A 20,772-nucleotide genomic window follows, 5' to 3' on the forward strand; every position below is an offset into this window, starting at 1 on the left:
GCAAACAATTTCTTTGATGCAAATAACACGACATCGAAAGTGAGATAATTATTATTAGCATCTTGAGTTCTATAAAAGGGGATACATTTTATTGACAGATATCATCTAAATTTTTTTATTTTTATTTCACTAGCCTATAAAATATCACTCGTATAAAATTAACGCTATCGACATATATTGTACATAGTGTTTAAAATTTTTGGAAATTTTCAAACCGTCGAACCAGATACATTTGATGTAATGGAAAAGAAAAAATAATAATAATATTTTAAATATTACTTTAAGGTTCTGTCATGGCACCCAACAACGAATCCAATTAAAATTATTAAAAAACAATATTTACACCTATTTATATACTATGAATATTATAGTAAGCAGCTAAATGCTTCAAAATGCCAGTTCATGCATCAAGCACCGATCCTGTTTACAAGTTATGAGGAAAAATGCTCAACTATATATATATATGTTGTTGATATGACATACATTTCTATTATATATTTTTTTGTGTTGCCAGTATAAAAATATCACTTTTAAAACATCTCAATACGTAATATATTCTCCAATATATATAATCACTTTCATACCATGTAAAACTTCTTGTTTTTTTGTACATTTCGTTAAAATATGTAAGGTTATATATTTTTATTTAGTCAACCACAGCCGGCGTTCCGTGACGTGGATACAGTTCAGTGAATGAAATTAATCAGTCGTATCTGAAACAAAAGGCACGTTTAAAATTACTTATATAATACAGTTAAATTTTAAGTTATATAATGTATCTTGTATTGTGGACATGGATTTCAAACAAAATCATGACACTTCCATCAGATATGTGTTAGGACTAAAATTTCTAGAATATATTTTTAATATCAGTAATAACTTTATAAGTAATTAATCTATCCTTTGTGCATAGCTTTTATAATACTGTAATTATTAATACTTCATGCACACTAATAAGTAAATGAAGTAAATTTATAGTGTACACATGTATATACAAGCTGTAGGAGAGGTCAAGTTTAGTTGGTTCATCAACTGACCTGTGAATGGTCTGCGCCATTTGTCTGCGTGATCACGCGTGGTGTGCGGTGCGAGGTGTGCTCGGACACCTCCCAGGACGTCGGCGGCGCCGGCCGCGGCCAGGGCGAGGGGCGCGACCGCAGCCCCCGGCAACTGACGGAGCACCCCCGCGCCCTTCCCCCGACGAGCCGCCGCTGATAATGATGCGGCCGTCTCCGCGAAACCCTGTTATGTTAACACATACATTATATTATGGTTTAATTTTGACCTGTTTAATATTAGTGATAGTGGTCTCACACTGTGAATAAGGTATATAGTAAGGAAGCTTAGAAAGTTAAAATCTGGAAGGAAGCTTAGAAAATTAAAATCTGGGTTAGTAGCAGGCTTTTCTATGCATTTTTAACTTTTCACAACTATTCTCACTGTATTTTCAAGGGATTAGACCACTCGATAACGTGAGGCAAGTCACGGAGTTAGTTCAAATTTAATAAAATAAAAAACACGAGCACAAAAAGAACGAATTGATCTTTAAAATGAGAATATAACGTAGAATGGTTACTAATTAACGAAATTCAAATAATAATAGTCAATTTAGAGCAGCGAGTGAAATAAGACCAAGAGTAAATTTATTATTGTAAAGCATAATAACCTCTTTAACAGTGTTATATGCGCTGGTCACTCCCTCCCGTATATCAGCGGGTTGTCTAGTGCGGTCTCTGCGACGTCTCCTCCCCTGGGTTGACAGGGGCAGAGCCGGAGCCGGTGTCAACATGTCCACCGCCGTCTCAGCTGTCGCCTGATGTAAAATATTATTTTGTATTTATTTATCGAAATGAGGTCAAAATATGTATATGCTATAATTTTATATCAGGCGCTACTGCTAGAATCAACTAGAATGTCTTATGATGGGTCAATAATTCGTCTCTAGAAGGTTTAAATGTTGTCACTACACTGTACTATTCGTCGTTAACAATATATCTAGAATGAATAAGGATGAGGTTAATATGAATATAAGTATATCTTTGTATAAATACAATTAATTTAGTATGACTGATACAACTGACTAACGTGACTATTAATGACGTCACAGCTAGCTACATACTCACTACACTTGTGCACACCAAATGTAGCAACTTCGATAAGTAAGTATGCATGCATGCATAGCTATGTTTTAGTGACGTCACATCCGCCGTTAGTATTATAATTCGTTCAACCTGTATGAGATGTAGGATGCGTGCGGTGATGTCCAGAGCAGCGACAGCAGTTCTAGCTGTGAAGGAGGCGGCGCCGCGTCTTAGACCGTGGACCAGACGCCCGTCGCGACGCCACTGCTCCACCGGCAACCAGACCAGGTCGCGGATGCCGGTTACTGATAATTACGTTTACAGTTAATAAATATTTAAAGGTGACAGGTTAGAAAGGACTATCTTTACATAAGACATGACTATTATGACACATAAATATATAGATGTCTTTTTAAAAGTTATTAATATTAACTAACTGTATTAAATGTCCTTTTATCCCATCCTGTGGTTTTGAGGATAAGGCTGAACAAACGAATAGACAAATCTCATATTATATTCATTAAGTATTGAGCTGTTAAACCACTAACTTATCTGTAGTAAGGAATGCATGGGTCCAATGCCACTGAGTAGCCCCGGCAGTTGATGTCTTTTGATGTCTGATAGCCATTCGTGTAGCGCCCATTGCACCAGCTTCTCAAGGCCCAACAGGCCCAACCTGGTGTTATTAATATAATATTATATAAATATGGCAACTATTTAAATAAAATAATAGTTATGGCAACTATTTAAATAAAATAATAGTTATGGCAACACGGATTTCATAAAAAAAAAAATACTGAAATTAAATATGTGTTTAAAATGAACCACAGACAAAACAAAATGACTCTCAATTAGTACTATACTTGAAGATCATTGTTTTGTTTTCATATGCTTATTATATTACTGATGAGTAGAGTTCTAGAGAAGATGTTATAAGTGTGACTGAAGGTGGGATGTATTGTTTTTTTATTATTATATACAAAGAAAATTAACATTAATTAACTTTATATGACTTATACCAAGTGATGATAAGCCTGATTCCAATAACTCTTGAATTTCTTATTCTAAAATACATCTATATTATCCTACTTGTAATCGAGCCTTTTCAATGTTAGTTCTGAGCAGTTTAGCTGTCCGAGTCCCATGAGCAGTCCGGCCACAGGACCAGCTGACAGGTCTACACGCTTGCCCACATAGTCCAGACGTATTGGCACCTCAGGAGAAAATACTACACGACTGGAACAAGTATAAGGAATGTACACATACATGATTCAATCACTTTGTAGCGTTATAGCGAATAAAAAGTTTTTATTGCTAGTAAAATATACAAAAGAAGTGATTTAAAAGGTATCAATGTTATTAAAATTTAATTGATTTAATAACTTTTTTTTATTACCTTTCATATACTTATAAATATTTTTGTACCTATGACAGTGTTATTCAATATAAAGACAAGTTAAATGACTATTCGTACCGGAAGTATATAGGCGAGTCATCGACGGGTTCACAGTCTTGCACTTTGGTGGTCGGCTTCTCGTGGCTGATGCCGAGCCGCTGAAAGTCCTCCTCCAGTTGTATGAGATTCTCGGACACCAGTCGTTCAGCTTCATACGTCTCCATGAGCGGTTCGTCGTCACGAATAACTTGATAGGAAGAAAAATATATTTTTGACTTTATTACTAAATGTATCCGTGTTAAAGTTAAACACAGCTTATATCCTTGAATAATAATCATCATCATCATAAGCCTATCGGAGCCCAGTGCTGAGCAAAGGCCTCTTTTCACATGGAGAAGGTTAGAGCATTAATCACCACGCTTGCTCAAGACGGGTTGGCGATTTCAATTTTATAATTTGAAATTATAAGTCCAGGTTTCCTCACGATGTTTTCCTTCACCGTCTGTCAGTGGTGTTTAAATACTCTTAGAAAGTACATATGAAAAGATGACATTGGTACTTGCCAGGTTTCGAACCCGTGCCCTCACGTGTGAGAGGCCACCACGACTTGGCCTTAAATAATAAGTCCTAATTAATAAATTACTTGTTTCAGACCACATTAGAGCCTTATTTTGTATTGGTACGTCAGTAACAATACCTTTGATACATGTCTTGTCCTGAGGCTATAGAAATGGATTGAAAGGAAAATGAAATAAGGTATTTTGGTATAAGATTGTTCTACCAAAGGCAGTGCTGACCAATATAGTATTATCAGTACAACTTATTTATCAATACTTGTACTTATAAATAAATAGTTATTTATTATATTATATATTATTACCAGTTTCGTTAAGCGAGAGACAGTCGGCATCTCCTAAGGATGTGGGCGTGGGCGGTGGGTCTTTTAAATGGGCACCCACGCTCATCACGGGCGGCCTATGTGTGGGCGTACTTTGACGGGATCCTGACTCAGTTGAGACAGCCCCTAGGCTCTTTGTGTCTTCCTCTGTTGAGAGTAAATTTAATATTGAAAAATATGTGATATACTGTCTGCTCCAACTGTCCTCTGATATTAAAATGCGAAAATTAATAAGAATGGATAATATATTAATTGTAATTTTAAATTTAATTATTGTTAACGTATTTTATTTATAAAATTCTACTGATTGTAACTATATAACAAAATTATATTTCAGCCATTTTTATAAGCAATAAACAGTGACATATCTGAAATAGTATTCTAAATCGTACTAAGACCAAGAAGTTAATGTTCCCCACACAGCTTTACTCTTCTGTTTTAGAAATCAACGGTCAACAAAAGGTTGAGTTATTATTTTATATTAAGAAAATTGTTAAAAAAATTACTGTGCTGGTAAATAACTTTTGTACTTATTATAAATATAAAATTTTTTTCTTATATATATATATTTATATATATATATATATATATGTCTATGTTTTAAGTTTGTGTTATAATATTGATAATGATACCATTGGTCTCATCACTGCCCAATTTAGAGAAGAAATCAACTAAAAAGGCGAGAGTGTCCTGGTCCAGGTTGAATTGTAGCGGTAGTAGAGACACCTTTAGACAGCACTCCTGTACCGGGAGCGAGGCGTCGGCTCGCAGGTGGACCGCTTTCACTATTAACTGAGAACAATTGTTACAACAAAGATTTCCTTCATTACTTGACATAAAAACATTATCGTTTTAATTAATTACTAGATTTATAACAGGATATTTGTTGCCATCTAAAAAATTACGCCAGTTTTATTGATAAAAAATATATATTTTTTGAATGTAATAAATTTAATTAATAATTTAATGAATAATTTTTATCTGTATTTCGACAATTTTTTTTTTGACATTTTGCATAAAAATTAACGAGTTCTGAATGAAATATATGTCGTGATATCATTCAGGAAGCTTTAACTCACCATATGAGCGTTTTTTCTCTCGGGTTCGTCTTTAAGTTTATATTGACTCAGCAGTTTGTTGATGTCGCTGCACACTAATCTGTCTAAGACTTCTATTTTTGCGATAGCCAGGGTCTGTCTGGAAGCCTGCGTGCATCCGGGCGGGTACACCTCGTGTTGGAACTTCACCTGGAAATTAAAATGATTGTAAATAACCTCAATACCCTTAGTCTAAGTTGGCGTATGGCTATATATAGAGCGTAAATATTTTTTCATGTATAAATCTACATATGCTATAGTAAATACGTCACAGCGTAGGTTATTGAATGGGAAACGGTAAACGCTTCGTTTATAGTGTGACGGTGCCAGCTCGGACTATACACACAGATCTATTTTCACGGTTTAGTTACTATATCTGCATGTTTGTGGTTTTTGAATTTCAGTTATAAGTACTGAATTTCGTTTCTATCATCTGAATAAAATATTGTCATTTGGCTTATCTGGCACTAATCGCTTATTATACTCGACCCTGTCTACACCGTTTTTTGGTTTGAGGTAGTACAGTAAAGATAGAAAAGCTATTTGTAGATACCTTAGTAAGACAGAGCTTGACACACGTGTGATGATCCCGGGAGTCGTTTTTTCTTGTGTGAGTCGCCCGCACCCGGTCAGTTCCCGCGCTCCAACTGACCCCGTGCCGGTATGAGGACGCCAACGAGCGACGGCTCTCGTATGGCTCGTAGTCCTTGCTGCGCCTGTGGATAGAAGCCTCTGTTTTATTTCTACTCTTCATAATTCATAGCCCTCGCTACAATAACACTCATGAAAACTCTGGTGTAATTATCATCTGTGTAATGCCTAGTCTTATCTCTACATATGTTTGTGAAAGTTTTGTTGTAGGGTGTATAGTAATTATTTTTATATTTTGGTTCATCAGAACTGAGACGGTAGTAGTCATGAAGATTTTGTTTACACCTATATCCTGGTCGGTGGGAATTGGTGGAGTATTCGGGAAGTTAACGGTTACATCGCCATATCTCAGTAATGTCTGTCCTAGTTAAAACTTACGCAGAACTAACGGGCGAGCCCCCTCCCCTAGGATCATCAATGGAAACTGATTTCTTGGACGTTTCTTTCGGTTTGAAATCACTGCCTCCAAACATATTCCAGGTTAAGCTCAGTTCACACAGAGTGTACCTGGAATTATAAAAAAAATTAATACTCTTCTGCGACGTCCGTATCAATGCTGGCAGGCTAATTATAGCCGACCTCTTTACTCTGGAGGAGTAAATAAAAAAAAAGTTAATAAAATAACCTGAGCACTGGTGGCGGGAAGCTCTTGGGCGCTGCGAGTACGTCTGACTTCGCTGGTGGTACACTGAAGTGGTCGTTCAACATAGTGACGGGTCCAGCCAGCCAGGTCACCACCGGCTCCTCCATCTCCATGTCACCAGCCAGCTGTTCCACCACACAGTACTCGTCGTCCGTGTTACTGCCGCTGCCACACGAGCTCATCTGTATACGAGGGCAATTTGAGCAATCGTTGTTGTACTGTATGTTGCTTGGTTCATTTTAATTGCTTATTAAAAATTTGTATTGGAATCTTGTATATGGCAACAGTTTTGAATAGTTAGGATCTTTATTTTAGCAAAATTGGCTAGACATCATTAAATTAGGGTTTTCCAAAATTATTTGTCTAGTGCCCACTATGAGAATAAATTATTTATTACATTTTCACCTAATGAGAAACCACTATAATTTATCCTAGCTGATTGAAATTACAAATCACAGGTCTCATTTACACAACGCCCCCTATTTTTTCTAGGTCTCTTACCGCCCCTTTAGGCTTGAAGCGCACACAAGGGGGCGCTATCGCCCACTTTGGGAAAGGCTGCATCGAATGTAACACACATTAATTTCAAATGATGATAGTAAATAAGTTTAATTAAAGAATTTGCTTTAAAAATATCAGAATTTTTATATGTACATTTATATAAATTCGTAATACGATACAGAAGAAGAGAAATGTAATTGTTTTAGTATCGTAGACACCGGTGTTGCTACCTTTTTCCGCTTTGATTTTTTTGGCGTTGACTTCGGCGTGACAGTCGGGTCCCCTAGATCCCTGGCGACCTGCATGTTCGTCGGCGTAGCCTCCTGGGCCTCTTCAACGTGTGACATGTCTTCGTATTCAACTGACTTAGTTTCGCTCTCGGCGTCCGCTGTCTCGAGTTGCTTTTGCTTCACATTTGACTCATCAGGAAAGTAAAACAGTTCCACACCTTCCTTTTCCGTCGAGCTCACGAAATCCTCATCATCAACTGAAATTTTTATTATTAGCAGTTATAATATATTTAGATTAATTCTGACATATTATTATTAGGGTATTGTTTTAATTTTATTTACTTGTATTATTGGGACTCTCTTTCATAGCTTCCGCCATCAAATCGTTCACTTGTTGGATTTCACTCTGCGACAGTTCTCTTATTTCTTCTATCGGTCGATCTTCTAACCCTGAAATTACCCAAAAAATATCTCCGTTAGTATAATTTTATTTTTATACAACATAATTTTAGGGCACGTTTTACTCCGACAATAAGTTTGAATAGATTTAGAACTGTTCAGAGTGAAAATTACTTGTATGGATATAACTGAGATTAAAATATAGGATACATCGAAACAGTCAGAAAGGAATATATAAGACCTATAATCTGACACTTAGCAATATAAAAAAAATACTCAAAAACAACGACTATGGCTATACTATTTAGCTACCAAAAAGACATTATTACGTAGCTGATTGGTCTATTAGTTTCCGGTACATACCAACCAACTGTTCCAAGGGCTGGTCAGAGCACAGGCTGGTGTGTCGGGAGTCGTAAGTCTGCGAGTCCCCGTCAGACGCCACGTAAGTCAACAGACGGCACAGCGCGGACGCGGAATCCCAACACGTGAACATAGTCACCATGTTGTTGGACGCCGTCAGGTCCACCTGAGGATGATCTTGGCTCTGCAAAAAATTGTTTTTATATATATATATCCTATACTATGATGAACAAATATGAATACAATTTAAATGATATACTGTTTTGATATTTCCACTCACGCCATTGCTTTTATCTTCCATTCTAAGGGACAGTTCAAACAGTCCGACATCAATGACGCAGACGTATTCCTTGTGGAGATCTGGTGCTCTGTCATCTGGCGCTACAGTCTTGCTGTGGAGATAGCTGAGGTGGAGTGAGCATTCTTGAGCGAGGAAGCGGAGGTAGGACGTGTTGGTTTCCGGTATGAGGTTGCTGGAAACGCTGAAGTTGCCAAGCGTCACCACGCTACGTATTGGAAGATACAGCGGCCTGTTGTAATGGGTTATAGTAAATATTGTTGAAATTACTATCATAAATCTAGTAATAAGAATTACGAATTGTTTGTAATTGTTACCATCTTGGAGTCGAGAAAGTATTAACGAAATAAAAGTAATATTCACGTTATAAAACTTAGTTATCATTATCATTTAAAGCAAGCAAAAATCATGGACGTGTGTGTGTGTGTGTGTGTATATATATGTGTTTTCGTATCACCTGTAGTCCACAGCGCAGTCCCACACATGCACATGCAATTCTGATAGTACTGGCGACGGCGTGTATCCCGGCACAGGGTAGTCTATAACATCTAGTACATCCAACAGCTGACTGAGCCACGCTATACCCTTGTCGCCTCTGTGTCGGAGGGTGGCCTGTTCAATGCCCAGGGCTATGCATATTGTCTGAAATAACATTGATTCTTTAAATATTTGAAACTATAGGAAATTATTTATTTTTTATTAACTATTTACTTTTCCATTTTCACAATTTATGAAATCGTAATATTCAGTGTCTAATTTTCATACATGATGGTAAAGTATAAAACTGATGAAATGAAAAATAGTTATACTCTAAATAAGATTTTTTTAGTTAAATATATACAATAGCAAGCAATGAAATTATTAAAATACCTTCAAATTGGGCGTCTCAGTGTCAGGTTCAGTCTTCAGCGCCATTGTGAACATGTCCTTAGGCTTCAATCTATCTTTTATTATGACGCCCTTATTCGACGGATATATTGTCTTCTTGAGGTGTGATGGCAACACTGAGCCGTACAAACGTAACGGTGGCCTGTCTGACGGTATAGTCAGGAGCGCTGAAAGAGATAGTTTAATTTTATCAGTGATATATTACTATAGTATATTTAAATTAAATAATTTTGAAATTAAATTATTACTAAATCTGTTCTACATGTGTGTAAAGCGTTTAATGTGATTTGAGTAGAGTTTTATAAAAATAGAGTGAAGAATTTATCAATATTATAAAACGCATACATATATTGAAATTTATATTATTGGTATTAAAATGTTACAAACGTTCATGGTATAGAGTCGCCCTGGCAGCCCTCAGACACATTTGGGCCGTCTTAGCTTTTCCATAGAGCCCGCTGACTTGACACATAGACAGCTTATGGGCCTCCAAAACTAATTCACCCATTTGTCCCGGGACAACTCTTTTGTTGCTATCCTGAAAGTCCAAGTTGCAAAATTTATTTGGTTACTCTTTAAACGATATATTGAAGGGAAACTTCCTATCACGAAGAGCAAGAAAGAGACGGATATAGAAAAAGGGAAGGCAATTAAAAGTATTATATTAAGGAATATATTTTTAGTTATTTATAAGGTATATTCATCATATGTCTGTCTCTTACCCTCACAGGCGCTAATATAGAGAGAAGCCCCTTGTCAACGTTGAATGTGAGACAGAAGTTGTGCGTCTCACATTGTCTGATGTCTGAGAACGGTCTTGTGTTGCCGATGCCTTTCTTCAATTTGTTGTCATATGTTGAATAGTATAAATTGTCCTCTTGAGACGACGAGCTCTCCGAGTCTGAATCTGTGGGCATATTTACATAAAGATGAAACGACGACGTTCTATGGTATTAATTATCCTGACCCTACCTATGGTTAAGATGATTATCTTTGCTGCTTTAAAAATTAAACTAATTTAAATTAAAATTATATATATTTTTTCTTTATATGTTTTAAGGAAAAAATACTATGTGGTAATATTATATCGAATTATCCATGGGAGACTGGAAGGACTTTGTTTAGTCACTTGCTGTTTTGGCATTTTCTTTGTTCAAAGTAGTAATTTTATTTCGAAAATTTTTTCGTTGATAACTTAAGAGTTCATAAAGAATGCAATGAAGGGGTTTGAGATTCTAGATTTTTATTATTTTAATAGCTTTAATGTCATTAATAAATTTAATTCTTAAATTAATTTCTGCACCATAATTATTATTTTTTGTATTGACAAATTTACTAAAGCAGATATATATATATATATATTACCGTATCCTCCCCGGCATGGTTCGAAGGAGGGTGGCGGAGGGGGGGCGATATCAAACTCTTCACGAGGAGACCACAGCAGCAGCTCGGAACTAATGCGGTTGTACAGGATCTCGTACAGCTGCTTTGATCTGATATAGGAAGAGATTACTTAGAGCATTGTACATGTGCCATACCATACCATATAATTGTTGAATTAAATCTCATGCTTCTGGAAGTCAATTTTGGTTCCCAGCAGTAGTCATTTTTTTTAAATATTGTTTGTATAGAAATTAATTAACAATTATTATTGCATGTGTCTTCCTAATACTATTCATAAAACAAATTAATGTTTATCAAATTTTATTTATTTAAAAGTATATTTTATTAGCAGGTACTTAAGAGCGTCCTTCGTTTGTGACCAAGCATCTGTAGTTAAAATTGTGAAAATATATATAATTGAATATATAGTTGAATAGTACTGAGTACTAACTCCAGTTGTAAGCTGAGGATGGGCAGACTGAAGTCTAGATGTATAGCGGAATGTTCTACGGAGCTGTTTGTGAATTCCCTCATCTCCTCCTCTGTGCCGGGGATTATTATGTCTTCTTCTTGACCTTAGAACAAAAACATGGTTATGATTCATGACAGCTTTAAATTATTCTATTAATTTATGATATCATTAGGTAAAGATTATACCAAAAATAATATATATATGATAATTAGAACACTAACTCATTTGTGTTCCTTGCACTTGCATTTTTATTTAAGAGAATGTTTGGTATTCATACAGATAGTGAGTTAATCGTGTTCTTACTGAGTAACTTTAACTCTTGTAAGTCTAGCGGCCATGGTCAATGTATTGAACGTAGGTATTTTTGTTACCGGTGTGATTATCTTCGTGCTTGCCGATTCCTTGGTGCGCCATTTTCTTGCCACTGAAGGGGCTGGGGAGGTCGCTGTGAAGGTTGTTCATTATATACATGGAGGTGGTCATAGGGTTCGAGGACACCTCCATAGGTTCCTGGAGACACTCGAACGGCCCCTTCGACGACTCTGACGGTTGAAAAGTTAATGACACTCTGTGGAACAAAATTTTTATGTAAAAGCAACTGTAATTGTTGCAGGTTCGGATCCTGGTCGTGTCAATGTTTTCATTTTTTTTATATAAATAAATTTCTATTCAAGTTTTTTAGATCACATTATAACGTTATATATATGTATTATATGTAATATTTTCTGTTACTTGTCAATACTATTACCAATTATTTGTCAAAGAAAAAATGTGTACCCAAAAATGAGGCGAAAAAATATTTAGGGATCGAAAAATCGAATTGTATAATTTATATGATACAAATTAATCTACGCTCCGCTCTCGTAATAATTACGAATAGTTAACGAAATTACACATATAATATTCGTATGTATGTTACTCAAATAGGGACAACTACTGAAGCGACTGTGGCTTGTGGCTCGTAGAAACTAGAAATATATAGAAGCTCAATAATAAACAATAGTCTAATGAGTGAAGTCTGGTGTCAAATATAGTCGTGTAATAGACTATGTAACATAGGTAAATATAAGGTAAATTCAAGTAAAGCACTCACACAGGCAGAGTCGTCACATTACTGGTCCCCTGTAGAATGTTGTTCTCGTGCGTAGTGTTGTCCATCGTTGATTGAGCTATGTGTGTTCCCGGTAAGTGCTCATTTTCCTACATTGAGAAAACTATTTAGAATACCATCATATGGAGATTTTTTTTAACCTATCCGATATATTATGTGGTTTAAGTCATGAAATTAAACTGCTAAGAAATGTTAATTTCATTATTTTATAGAATAATCTAAATAACATATAACTATATTTTGGTTCCTTTATTTGTACATGTTCCAGTTTTGTCGGCTTATAAAAACACTTGACTGGATGTCGGTTGAAAGAAGTAAGCGTTATGTATATAATTTATATATATATATATATGTACTACCTATCTTTTTTTTTTTAATAATTTACAATAGAATATATGACATTATTTTGCTATGAAATAAAAGGGAAAGTAAGCAATCGTATATTATAGATATATATGTATATATCTTATCATATACTTGGTCAATTATAGAGGAAAAGTTTAAGTTAGAGAGGGGATTATATGTGCATACATAGTAGTATAGATCCAGGGTGGTCATTCGTATTGATATAGTGGTCGGCAGTGGCCGAGCGCTGGCGAGCTGTTGGAGGCCGACGTTGGTGTTGTGTAACTTGAAGAGGAGGTAGTCGGGACGGACAGAGCGAGCCTCAGAACGACCTCCTGGACGAAGATCCGCTATGGGGAATCTGCGATTTGAAACAATTTAATAAAACATATATAATAATATTAATATATTGTATGGTTTAAAAATGTATCAAGGCTCTATATAAAAGAAAAGCTATGTTAAGAAATCATGGCTTAAAACTTGAAAATGGTTTAAGAAGAAACCGATTTTTAAATATTTTTTTATCTGTAAGACAGTTCGTGACGTGTGTACTAAACTTTACATTTAAGATTGTTTTGTATACCTTAGTATAATATCCAAGTTAGGACATTGTAGTGAGAAGTTGACTTGGTTCTGTGACTTGTTTGATGGCGAAGCGACGTGCGGGGAGGGCGGGGGAGGGGGCCCACCGAAGAATGTTGAAGACATGCGCTCCAATAAGGTCAGGTCCACATCTATGTAGAACGGAGTACACTTCAACCTGTTACATAATAAAATTATAACTAAATATAATAATGGTTAATTGTCCTAACTAGAATTAACTATATAGATGTTTAAAAGAAATTAAATTGGTCTATTGTTTATACAAAAAAATATAAACTAATCCATTGACTGTCTAGGCCAGTTCTTTAATAATATTTTTCATCTATGCTTTTATTAAAAAAAAAGTTTTTGGTTTCTAATAACAAAAAAAAATGTTTGGCGCCATCTAGTGACCAAATACAAATAGCACTATAATTGAATTGGGAAATGTATGTTTGTGTATTTTGTACTAAACATGTAAACTGTATGTGGTATGGAGTAAAATAAACAAGATTTCTATTTTTTGCATTAAAAGACTCGCTTGAAAGGCAGCAAATCCCAGATAAAAGCTATTATATTGACTGTTGGGCGTTGTGATATACTTACACAATATCCGTTGTAGGGTACACAAGTTTCCTCTCTCCCGATGTTGATATATATTTGGATGTCTGTTTGAAATTCATTCGTATATTTGATTTTGTTGATACAGTTGTATCTTCATCACCTGAGATTATATTTTGATAACATTAGCCTCTATAATTATATAATAAAATAAATTAACATACTAATCTATTTCTATATAGTTTTACTTTAATACTAACTATTAATAGACTCGGTGAAGGGAAATTTTTATATTGGTAACTTCACTGTTTTTCTCAGCAATTAATGTATGGAAGTAATCTTTGGGTGACATATCCATATGTTATAGTAATTATATGACCATAATTGAACTTAAATATATATATATATATATGTCTCAGACTCCCAGGTCTTTTACAAATAGCATGAAGAAAGATGGAATAACAGAATATTATATTACTTAAAGTCACTACTGTATTGAAGAACTATCATATTATGTCAGTATTCACATAATATTGTGACTATTTTCAACTATCCGACCTTATTTCTGTGTGTACTATTTTTAGAGATGGTTTCAGATATACCTCTATCGAATCGAATCAAGTCATATGTTTGTCTCTGTGCCTCGTGGTACAGACACTCTCTGAGTAACGCTTCATGCACGGCCGCCTCGCAGACCGTGTGGCTGCCGTGTGACGTCACCTTCTCGCTGCCATCCACACTGATCTCTGACATCAACAATCTATTGGAAATTTATTCCATTAATACTATGGGTAAAAGCTTTTTTTTTGCAAAACTTATCAATCAAATGATTCTATTTTTAAAATTTTATTACTAAACCTTCTTGTTGTGGAATTTATCAACATTTGGTTTGTATTTAATTAAATTCTATACAAAATGGTGATGCTATAGAGTTTGGGTTACAAACGAGCAAATATATGTATGTGTGTTTGTTACCAAATTATGCAGGCACTACGAAGGAATGATTGAAGTCCTAATTATAAAACCAAATGACATTTAATTACTATAAATATAAAACCTTAAATGATCTCTGTCGGTGGCTGTATCCAATGAGTCGTTGACATGATGTATGTTTCTTCTCTCGTCGAACTTGCTGAATGTTTCTATACGGTTGAAGAATTCCGTCGCTACTTGTTGCATTTTATAAGCGCTGGAGTAGGAGACGCTGTCCAAGGACAGTGGTGTTGGGGCGAGGATATCCTGAAATGACATTACGTTATAACTGTTAAGTTATATTAATTTTTTTTTATATACTAGTTGGTAATAAATGTCAGTTTTATGTAATAATCATCTCTAAGCACGTCCAAATAAGGGCGAGAGTCGCTTACAAGCGAAATTATAAGTTATCTATTCCTTATATCTTATTAAGAAAACTACTAATATTTCTTCTGTACCTTTTGTATATTTTTTAATTTCCTTGCGTTTCACACTGTTTAACTAAATTCATAAATGATTTATAATTTGTACTATAATTGTTTTGAGTTTAAATTTAAATTTCATCAATAATATAATCTGTTGTATTTTTTTTTATCTATATATTTGTACTTAATAAGTTTTCGGGTTAAGGCCGAGGTCGCCATTATCATATATGACCCAAATAATTTTGTAATAAAATCAATATTTTAATAAGTTATTGAAAAAATTACATGAGATATTTACAAAATTAATTTATAAACAAATACAAATTAAAATATATTTTTAATTCATTTAAGTAGAAAAATTATCTACACAGACTGGATTCGAACCTTTGATTTCATAGATAGGGTGTTGTAGTTACTTTGCCAATCGAGCTATCATGGCCTTAGATGATTGAATTCTTATAATTTTTGACATTTAAATTGTATTTTTATTGAAAACCATCAGTTTTAGTGAATGGAAATAGTATTTTTAAATTGAAATCAGTGTTTTATAGGAAACGTTTATACAAAATTTAATATTTTTTTTAAAGATTCTTTAGAGAAAACATACTTTTTCTTGTATAAAATATATATTTGTGTGTGTATGCGCGTGTATATATATATATATATATGTGTGTATAAGAAAAAATAGAATACCTTATGTAGTAGTACACACGATATTGAGGCCACCCTCAAGCTTATATGTGACACTTCAGCGGTGGGATCGCCTTCAATGTGAGGAACTGGAAATTATTCATACATGCATTAATATTAAGTGTAATGCATGTGTGTTTGTCACTCACACAAAAACTACTGACCTTGTTTGGGACATTTTTTGTATGACATTGCTAGAATGACACAGACTATATATTGTTATATACATTATAGTTAAATTACAATGTTTTAAAAACACCTAAGGATTTTTTTCGCAAATGACATTTATTAGTCACAGATGCGCGCTGGAAGTGACTTATTGGATAAGACCATATAATAATGTATTATATTCTAGTGACCCATCAAACTAACCTTTCTTGTTTCTCTTGATCCTTGGCTGACTGGATATGTTCATGCTGGACGTCATGCTGTTGCTCATTGAGCTGATGGAGCTGGTGAAGCTCTCAGACATAAGGCCCTGTGACGTCATCGGCAGGAATTTCTCATCAGTCTCACCGTCTTCTGTAATAATTTAAACTGACTTTAAATTTATGCAAATGCTTTTCATGTATGGTAAAAAATTTTGCTTGTATTTTTTAAAAGGATAATTGCTTATAAATTTATAAAAATATTATTATATATATGTATATATGTAGAATAAATATATATTTTTAATTTTAGGCACATTCCATGTATTTGGTATTGATATCAAGATACTAAAAATAATACAATTAAAATAGTGTTCATACCAAAACTAGGACCGGACCAGCCATACATGTTGCTGGGTTTGGCTTGCTGCTTGTCCAAGTTACCGAGCAGTTGTGCTTCTATCAGCTGAAAGTCAGCTTGCTTCATCGGCTTGCATTGCATGTTAATGTTGCTGGGTCGGACTGGAATATTACTGGACACGGAGGAAAAAAAATCTTAGATGAGAAGATATAGAATAACAAAACTAGCACAATAAGCAGGAATCGAATCTGCAGCCTCCGAGTTATAGCGTTTCAGTAACTTTACCGACTAAGCTATAATTCCGATAATACTCATGTTGATGAATTTTCCATTCCATACTGTATAATTTTTATTTAAGTATGACATCAACATTATTTTTATATATGAAAAATATTATTTACAAACAGTTATATTAAAGCAGAATACATTTTCATTTTTAAACAAATTATTTATGAGTCACACTGTTACATTACTGCTCACCTCGTATCTTCAAGATGCGGTTGATTCAAAGCATCTACGAGTTCAATGATTGTACGCATCTGCCTCGGCGTTATGAATATCAAGAATGACCCTAATAGAATTTTGACCTCGACCTTTGGCCCCTCAACTTCCTCCGAATGCTTAAGTTTGAGGGCTAATTCCTGTTGACCAGTTAATTTTGCAAATAGTATTGGGTCTGCTTGCGTGGTTCTGTCCGGCGGAGTCGACTCTCTTGCGCTTCCGATATGTCTCTCTTCAATTATCTCCTTAATAGGATCCGAATCTATAGTAGACATTACACTCCTAGTTTCATAGAACACATCGGACATTGTGCTCTGGTAATTTGAGTTAGGGGTGTCGACTGACGCTCCGTCGGACCTGTCGACAGATGATGCGGATTTCTCCATCAGACTCGGAGCCATTGTACGCAGCTTCGATGGGAACTCGTCTATGTTGAACACGACGCCATTGAATTTGATTTTTTTATTTGTGTATGTTGACACGATGTAGGTTTTAGTTTTATCTGGATCCGTCGTTTCCGGTGATGGTTCCGTTCCGGCTTCGTCGAAATAGTCGATACTATAAATATAACAAAAATTACATAGCATTGATACTTTAATATTGCTGTATCAAAGAAAGCGGGTGATGAGCCTGCATGAATAATATCTTTCATAGTGAAAACAAAGCAAATAAAATGTTATACACAAATTATCAGTAGGAATTGAGGACTTTGATTAACTTAAATTGAATATTCCCACTTCAATGAAACGTCGTGACTTACAGATATTTAAATAATATTCAATTTATATATTTGCATCACACTTTCAAGCGTATGGAATAAATTTAAAATAATTAATGAAATAAAAACGGTGGCTTCGTTAGAATTACTGAGGTTTGAAGATAGTTTTATAAGACATTTTAATATTATTCAATATGAAATGTATTAATTCTTTCAAATATTTTACATTAGCTTACTTTTCAATATGGACCTCCAGTGCGATGCCCTTGTCACCATTTTTTGGAACATGTTCTATTCTTATTTTTGTATTCACGAATTTTACCTTCACTCTGCTCAAAACTGCAAGAAATATTTTTGATTTTACTGATACCGATATATATATATATATATATATATATATCTATATATATGATTATTTTAATTAAGTGTATAAACAATGCTTTTATGTAAATAATATGCTAAACATGTATTCAAAGAGTAATATTTTGAGTGTAATGAATTGAAAGTATGTGGTAATTAAAGGAATTTTTCACTGCTAGACTGTAATTCAGTTCTTAAAAAAAATTTTATTCATAAAAAATTATTATATGTAATGTTGCCAAATGTTAGTGAGATTATTTGAAAAATTCTGTAATTTTTCAATATCATAACTCCCTTACATAATAAAATACTAGCTTACTTATTTATGGCTCTTAAACCTTATGTTGTGTCTTTTTTTTTTTATTCAAACAAGATACATAACTATAAATAGTACATTGGAATATATATTTAGTAGTTGTTGTCTTAGCGGAACATATATGTACAGACATATAAACTATTTTATTAATATATTTGCATAAAGTAACATTTGGTTTTTAAACTCACTTGAATCTATAGCATGCGCAAACATCTCAATGCCTTCAACGGGGTTTGATTCCTGTGGGCCAGCCTCTTCCCTAAGACATTCTGCCGCCAGTTGCATTGATGATGACATGGAAGACCACATAGACTCCAGCATTGATGATGCTGTTGAAATGATTATAGCCAATATACAAATTTATAAACTAGTATAATTCGGTTTTGATTAATAAAATTTCATCTAGCTCGACATACTTCATAAGAATAATGAGGTAAATGAAAATTTATAGCCACAATCAATTCTAATGTACCTTTAATTTCTTTTTTTCATACAATATGAATATTTCTTACCAGGTTCAGGCCTAACTTTAGGTTGGACTGTAAGTGAGAGTCCATTAATTTCCACAACAGAATCATCTTTGAGAAGCGTAGACCAGGGTACTGTGACTGTTATTTCTTTCATTTGACCATCAACTATTTCCAATGGCCAATTTTGACTGTCCCCCAACTCATTGAGGGCCTTGAATTATTCATATAGAACTGTTTATTCTAAGTTCAAATTTCAAAATACCAACTTCAATATAGTGTGGTATTAATCAAAGTGTATACATATTGTAAGACATAATAATAAAAATATAAGATTTAATAAATTACATGACTATGGAAGCATCAAAAATATTCCTGTATAATTTAAAACTTTTAAATCAGTGGTCTGAAGATGACTTAAAAATATATTTTATAAGGAAATTGATTCATGATTCCTTTGTTATATTCGTAACACGTGTTGTTTAATATAAAGATCAAACGCATTTTTTATTGGCAAGGACGTTTCGGACGCGTACATATAAAATATATTATCAAGCCTGATAGTACTACAACCATCTTAATAAACTTATATATTCAAATATTAAAATAAAATTGATTACCTCGCAGTCAAGGCTAACATCTGAAACGGTACCAGTCCCATTGTAAAGATCGACACTCAGCTGATCCAAAGTAAGTTTTTCTTCAAGATAATTTCCAAGGTATCGTTGGAGTAAATATCGGCAGGCTCTTTTTTTTATGCTTTCGGACCATGGTAGATACCACAACATCTTTAAAAGTCTTCGATCATTACACTATAAATTTTTGCTTTTGTGCGTAATGACTATTGTGATTTGCGTGTGATTGACTTGAGCACGTAAATAAACATAACGTTTACGTTCCTTTTTACAATTACTTCAAAACTACTATTGACAGATTACAAAATGATCATAGAGTATGCAATATTATAGGTAAAAATTATACAGTGACGACATTTAGGAATTGGTTCTATTGCTAATCTATGTTATGTCTACTTATTTCTATATAATAATTATTATAATATATTGTGTAAGTAACACTTCCATAATAATGAATATAATATTTAGAGCTACAAAATAAAATTAATTTCTGTAAATTAAAATACTTTAAATTATGAAAGTACGTAATTTATATTATGTGCTTATGTGCAAAAGAAAAACTAAATTAAAGTATTTGTAAAACTAGTATTGTAAATATTTTTTTAATTTTTTGAATAAAATTGTCTCTTCTTTGTATAAAATAGTAGGCTTTCTTCATTTTTGGGATCTACGTTAAAATTTCTATCACATGTATATATTGTCAAGCTATAAAATATGGGACCCATATTATCTGCAAAAAATAAAGTTGCGGAAAATTCCACAGAGCCTATACCTTCGTCAGAAAACCCTAAACAGTCTGTATTATTTATAATAAGCTTAATCACCACACTTGAGACTTTATACTCTCCTGGAATGTATGAAATAAATATTTTGTTTATTTTTCAATGACAGACTTATATTTAATTTTGACTTATATTATAGGCTCACTAACATTACCTTTGTAGTAAATATCCATAACTCTATTCATTCTTACCGTCGGCCAAGCTTTGTTTTCAGAGAAGATTGTATTTTCTAAAAATAGAAGATAAGATATTTTTTCTAAAAAAAATTGATATCT

The 20,772-nt window shown here is 33.9% G+C and overlaps 1 protein-coding gene across 1 annotated transcript; it reads right to left on the reverse strand.

Moving 5' to 3' along the window:
• Positions 1-36: 36 nt before the first annotated feature.
• LOC116773244 (autophagy-related protein 2 homolog A) lies at positions 37-19,982 on the reverse strand. Its single transcript, XM_061528453.1, has 38 exons — positions 19,701-19,982; positions 19,126-19,294; positions 18,802-18,942; positions 18,174-18,276; positions 17,199-17,777; positions 16,739-16,890; positions 16,362-16,511; positions 15,993-16,078; positions 14,957-15,138; positions 14,502-14,659; positions 13,945-14,062; positions 13,340-13,516; positions 12,943-13,117; positions 12,394-12,500; positions 11,672-11,868; positions 11,280-11,403; positions 10,811-10,938; positions 10,168-10,352; positions 9,833-9,983; positions 9,428-9,612; positions 9,015-9,199; positions 8,540-8,789; positions 8,260-8,443; positions 7,840-7,947; positions 7,498-7,754; positions 6,749-6,948; positions 6,502-6,630; positions 6,026-6,188; positions 5,455-5,622; positions 5,008-5,167; positions 4,358-4,522; positions 3,556-3,724; positions 3,171-3,317; positions 2,630-2,757; positions 2,232-2,386; positions 1,667-1,813; positions 1,038-1,242; positions 37-713 (listed from the first exon to the last, which is right to left on the reverse strand). Exons 1-38 carry the CDS (start codon positions 19,866-19,868, stop codon positions 700-702), a joined length of 6,369 nt encoding a protein of 2,122 aa, XP_061384437.1. The 5' UTR covers positions 19,869-19,982; the 3' UTR covers positions 37-699.
• Between the last annotated feature and the right edge of the window lie 790 nt (positions 19,983-20,772).

The sequence above is a fragment of the Danaus plexippus genome (assembly GCF_018135715.1).
Source record: "Danaus plexippus chromosome 18 unlocalized genomic scaffold, MEX_DaPlex mxdp_20, whole genome shotgun sequence".
Taxonomy (NCBI): Eukaryota; Metazoa; Arthropoda; class Insecta; order Lepidoptera; family Nymphalidae; genus Danaus; species Danaus plexippus.

Coding starts and splice junctions, on each gene's coding strand:
- LOC116773244 (XM_061528453.1), bottom strand. CDS start 19,868: ATGTTGTGGTATCTACCATGGTCCGAAAGCATAAAAAAAAGAGCCTGC. Junction 9,613..9,832: donor GGCGACTCTATACCATGAAC/GTTTGTAACATT, acceptor TATCTCTTTCAG/CGCTCCTGACTATACCGTCA. Junction 5,623..6,025: donor TCAAGCTCTGTCTTACTAAG/GTATCTACAAAT, acceptor TTTAATTTCCAG/GTGAAGTTCCAACACGAGGT.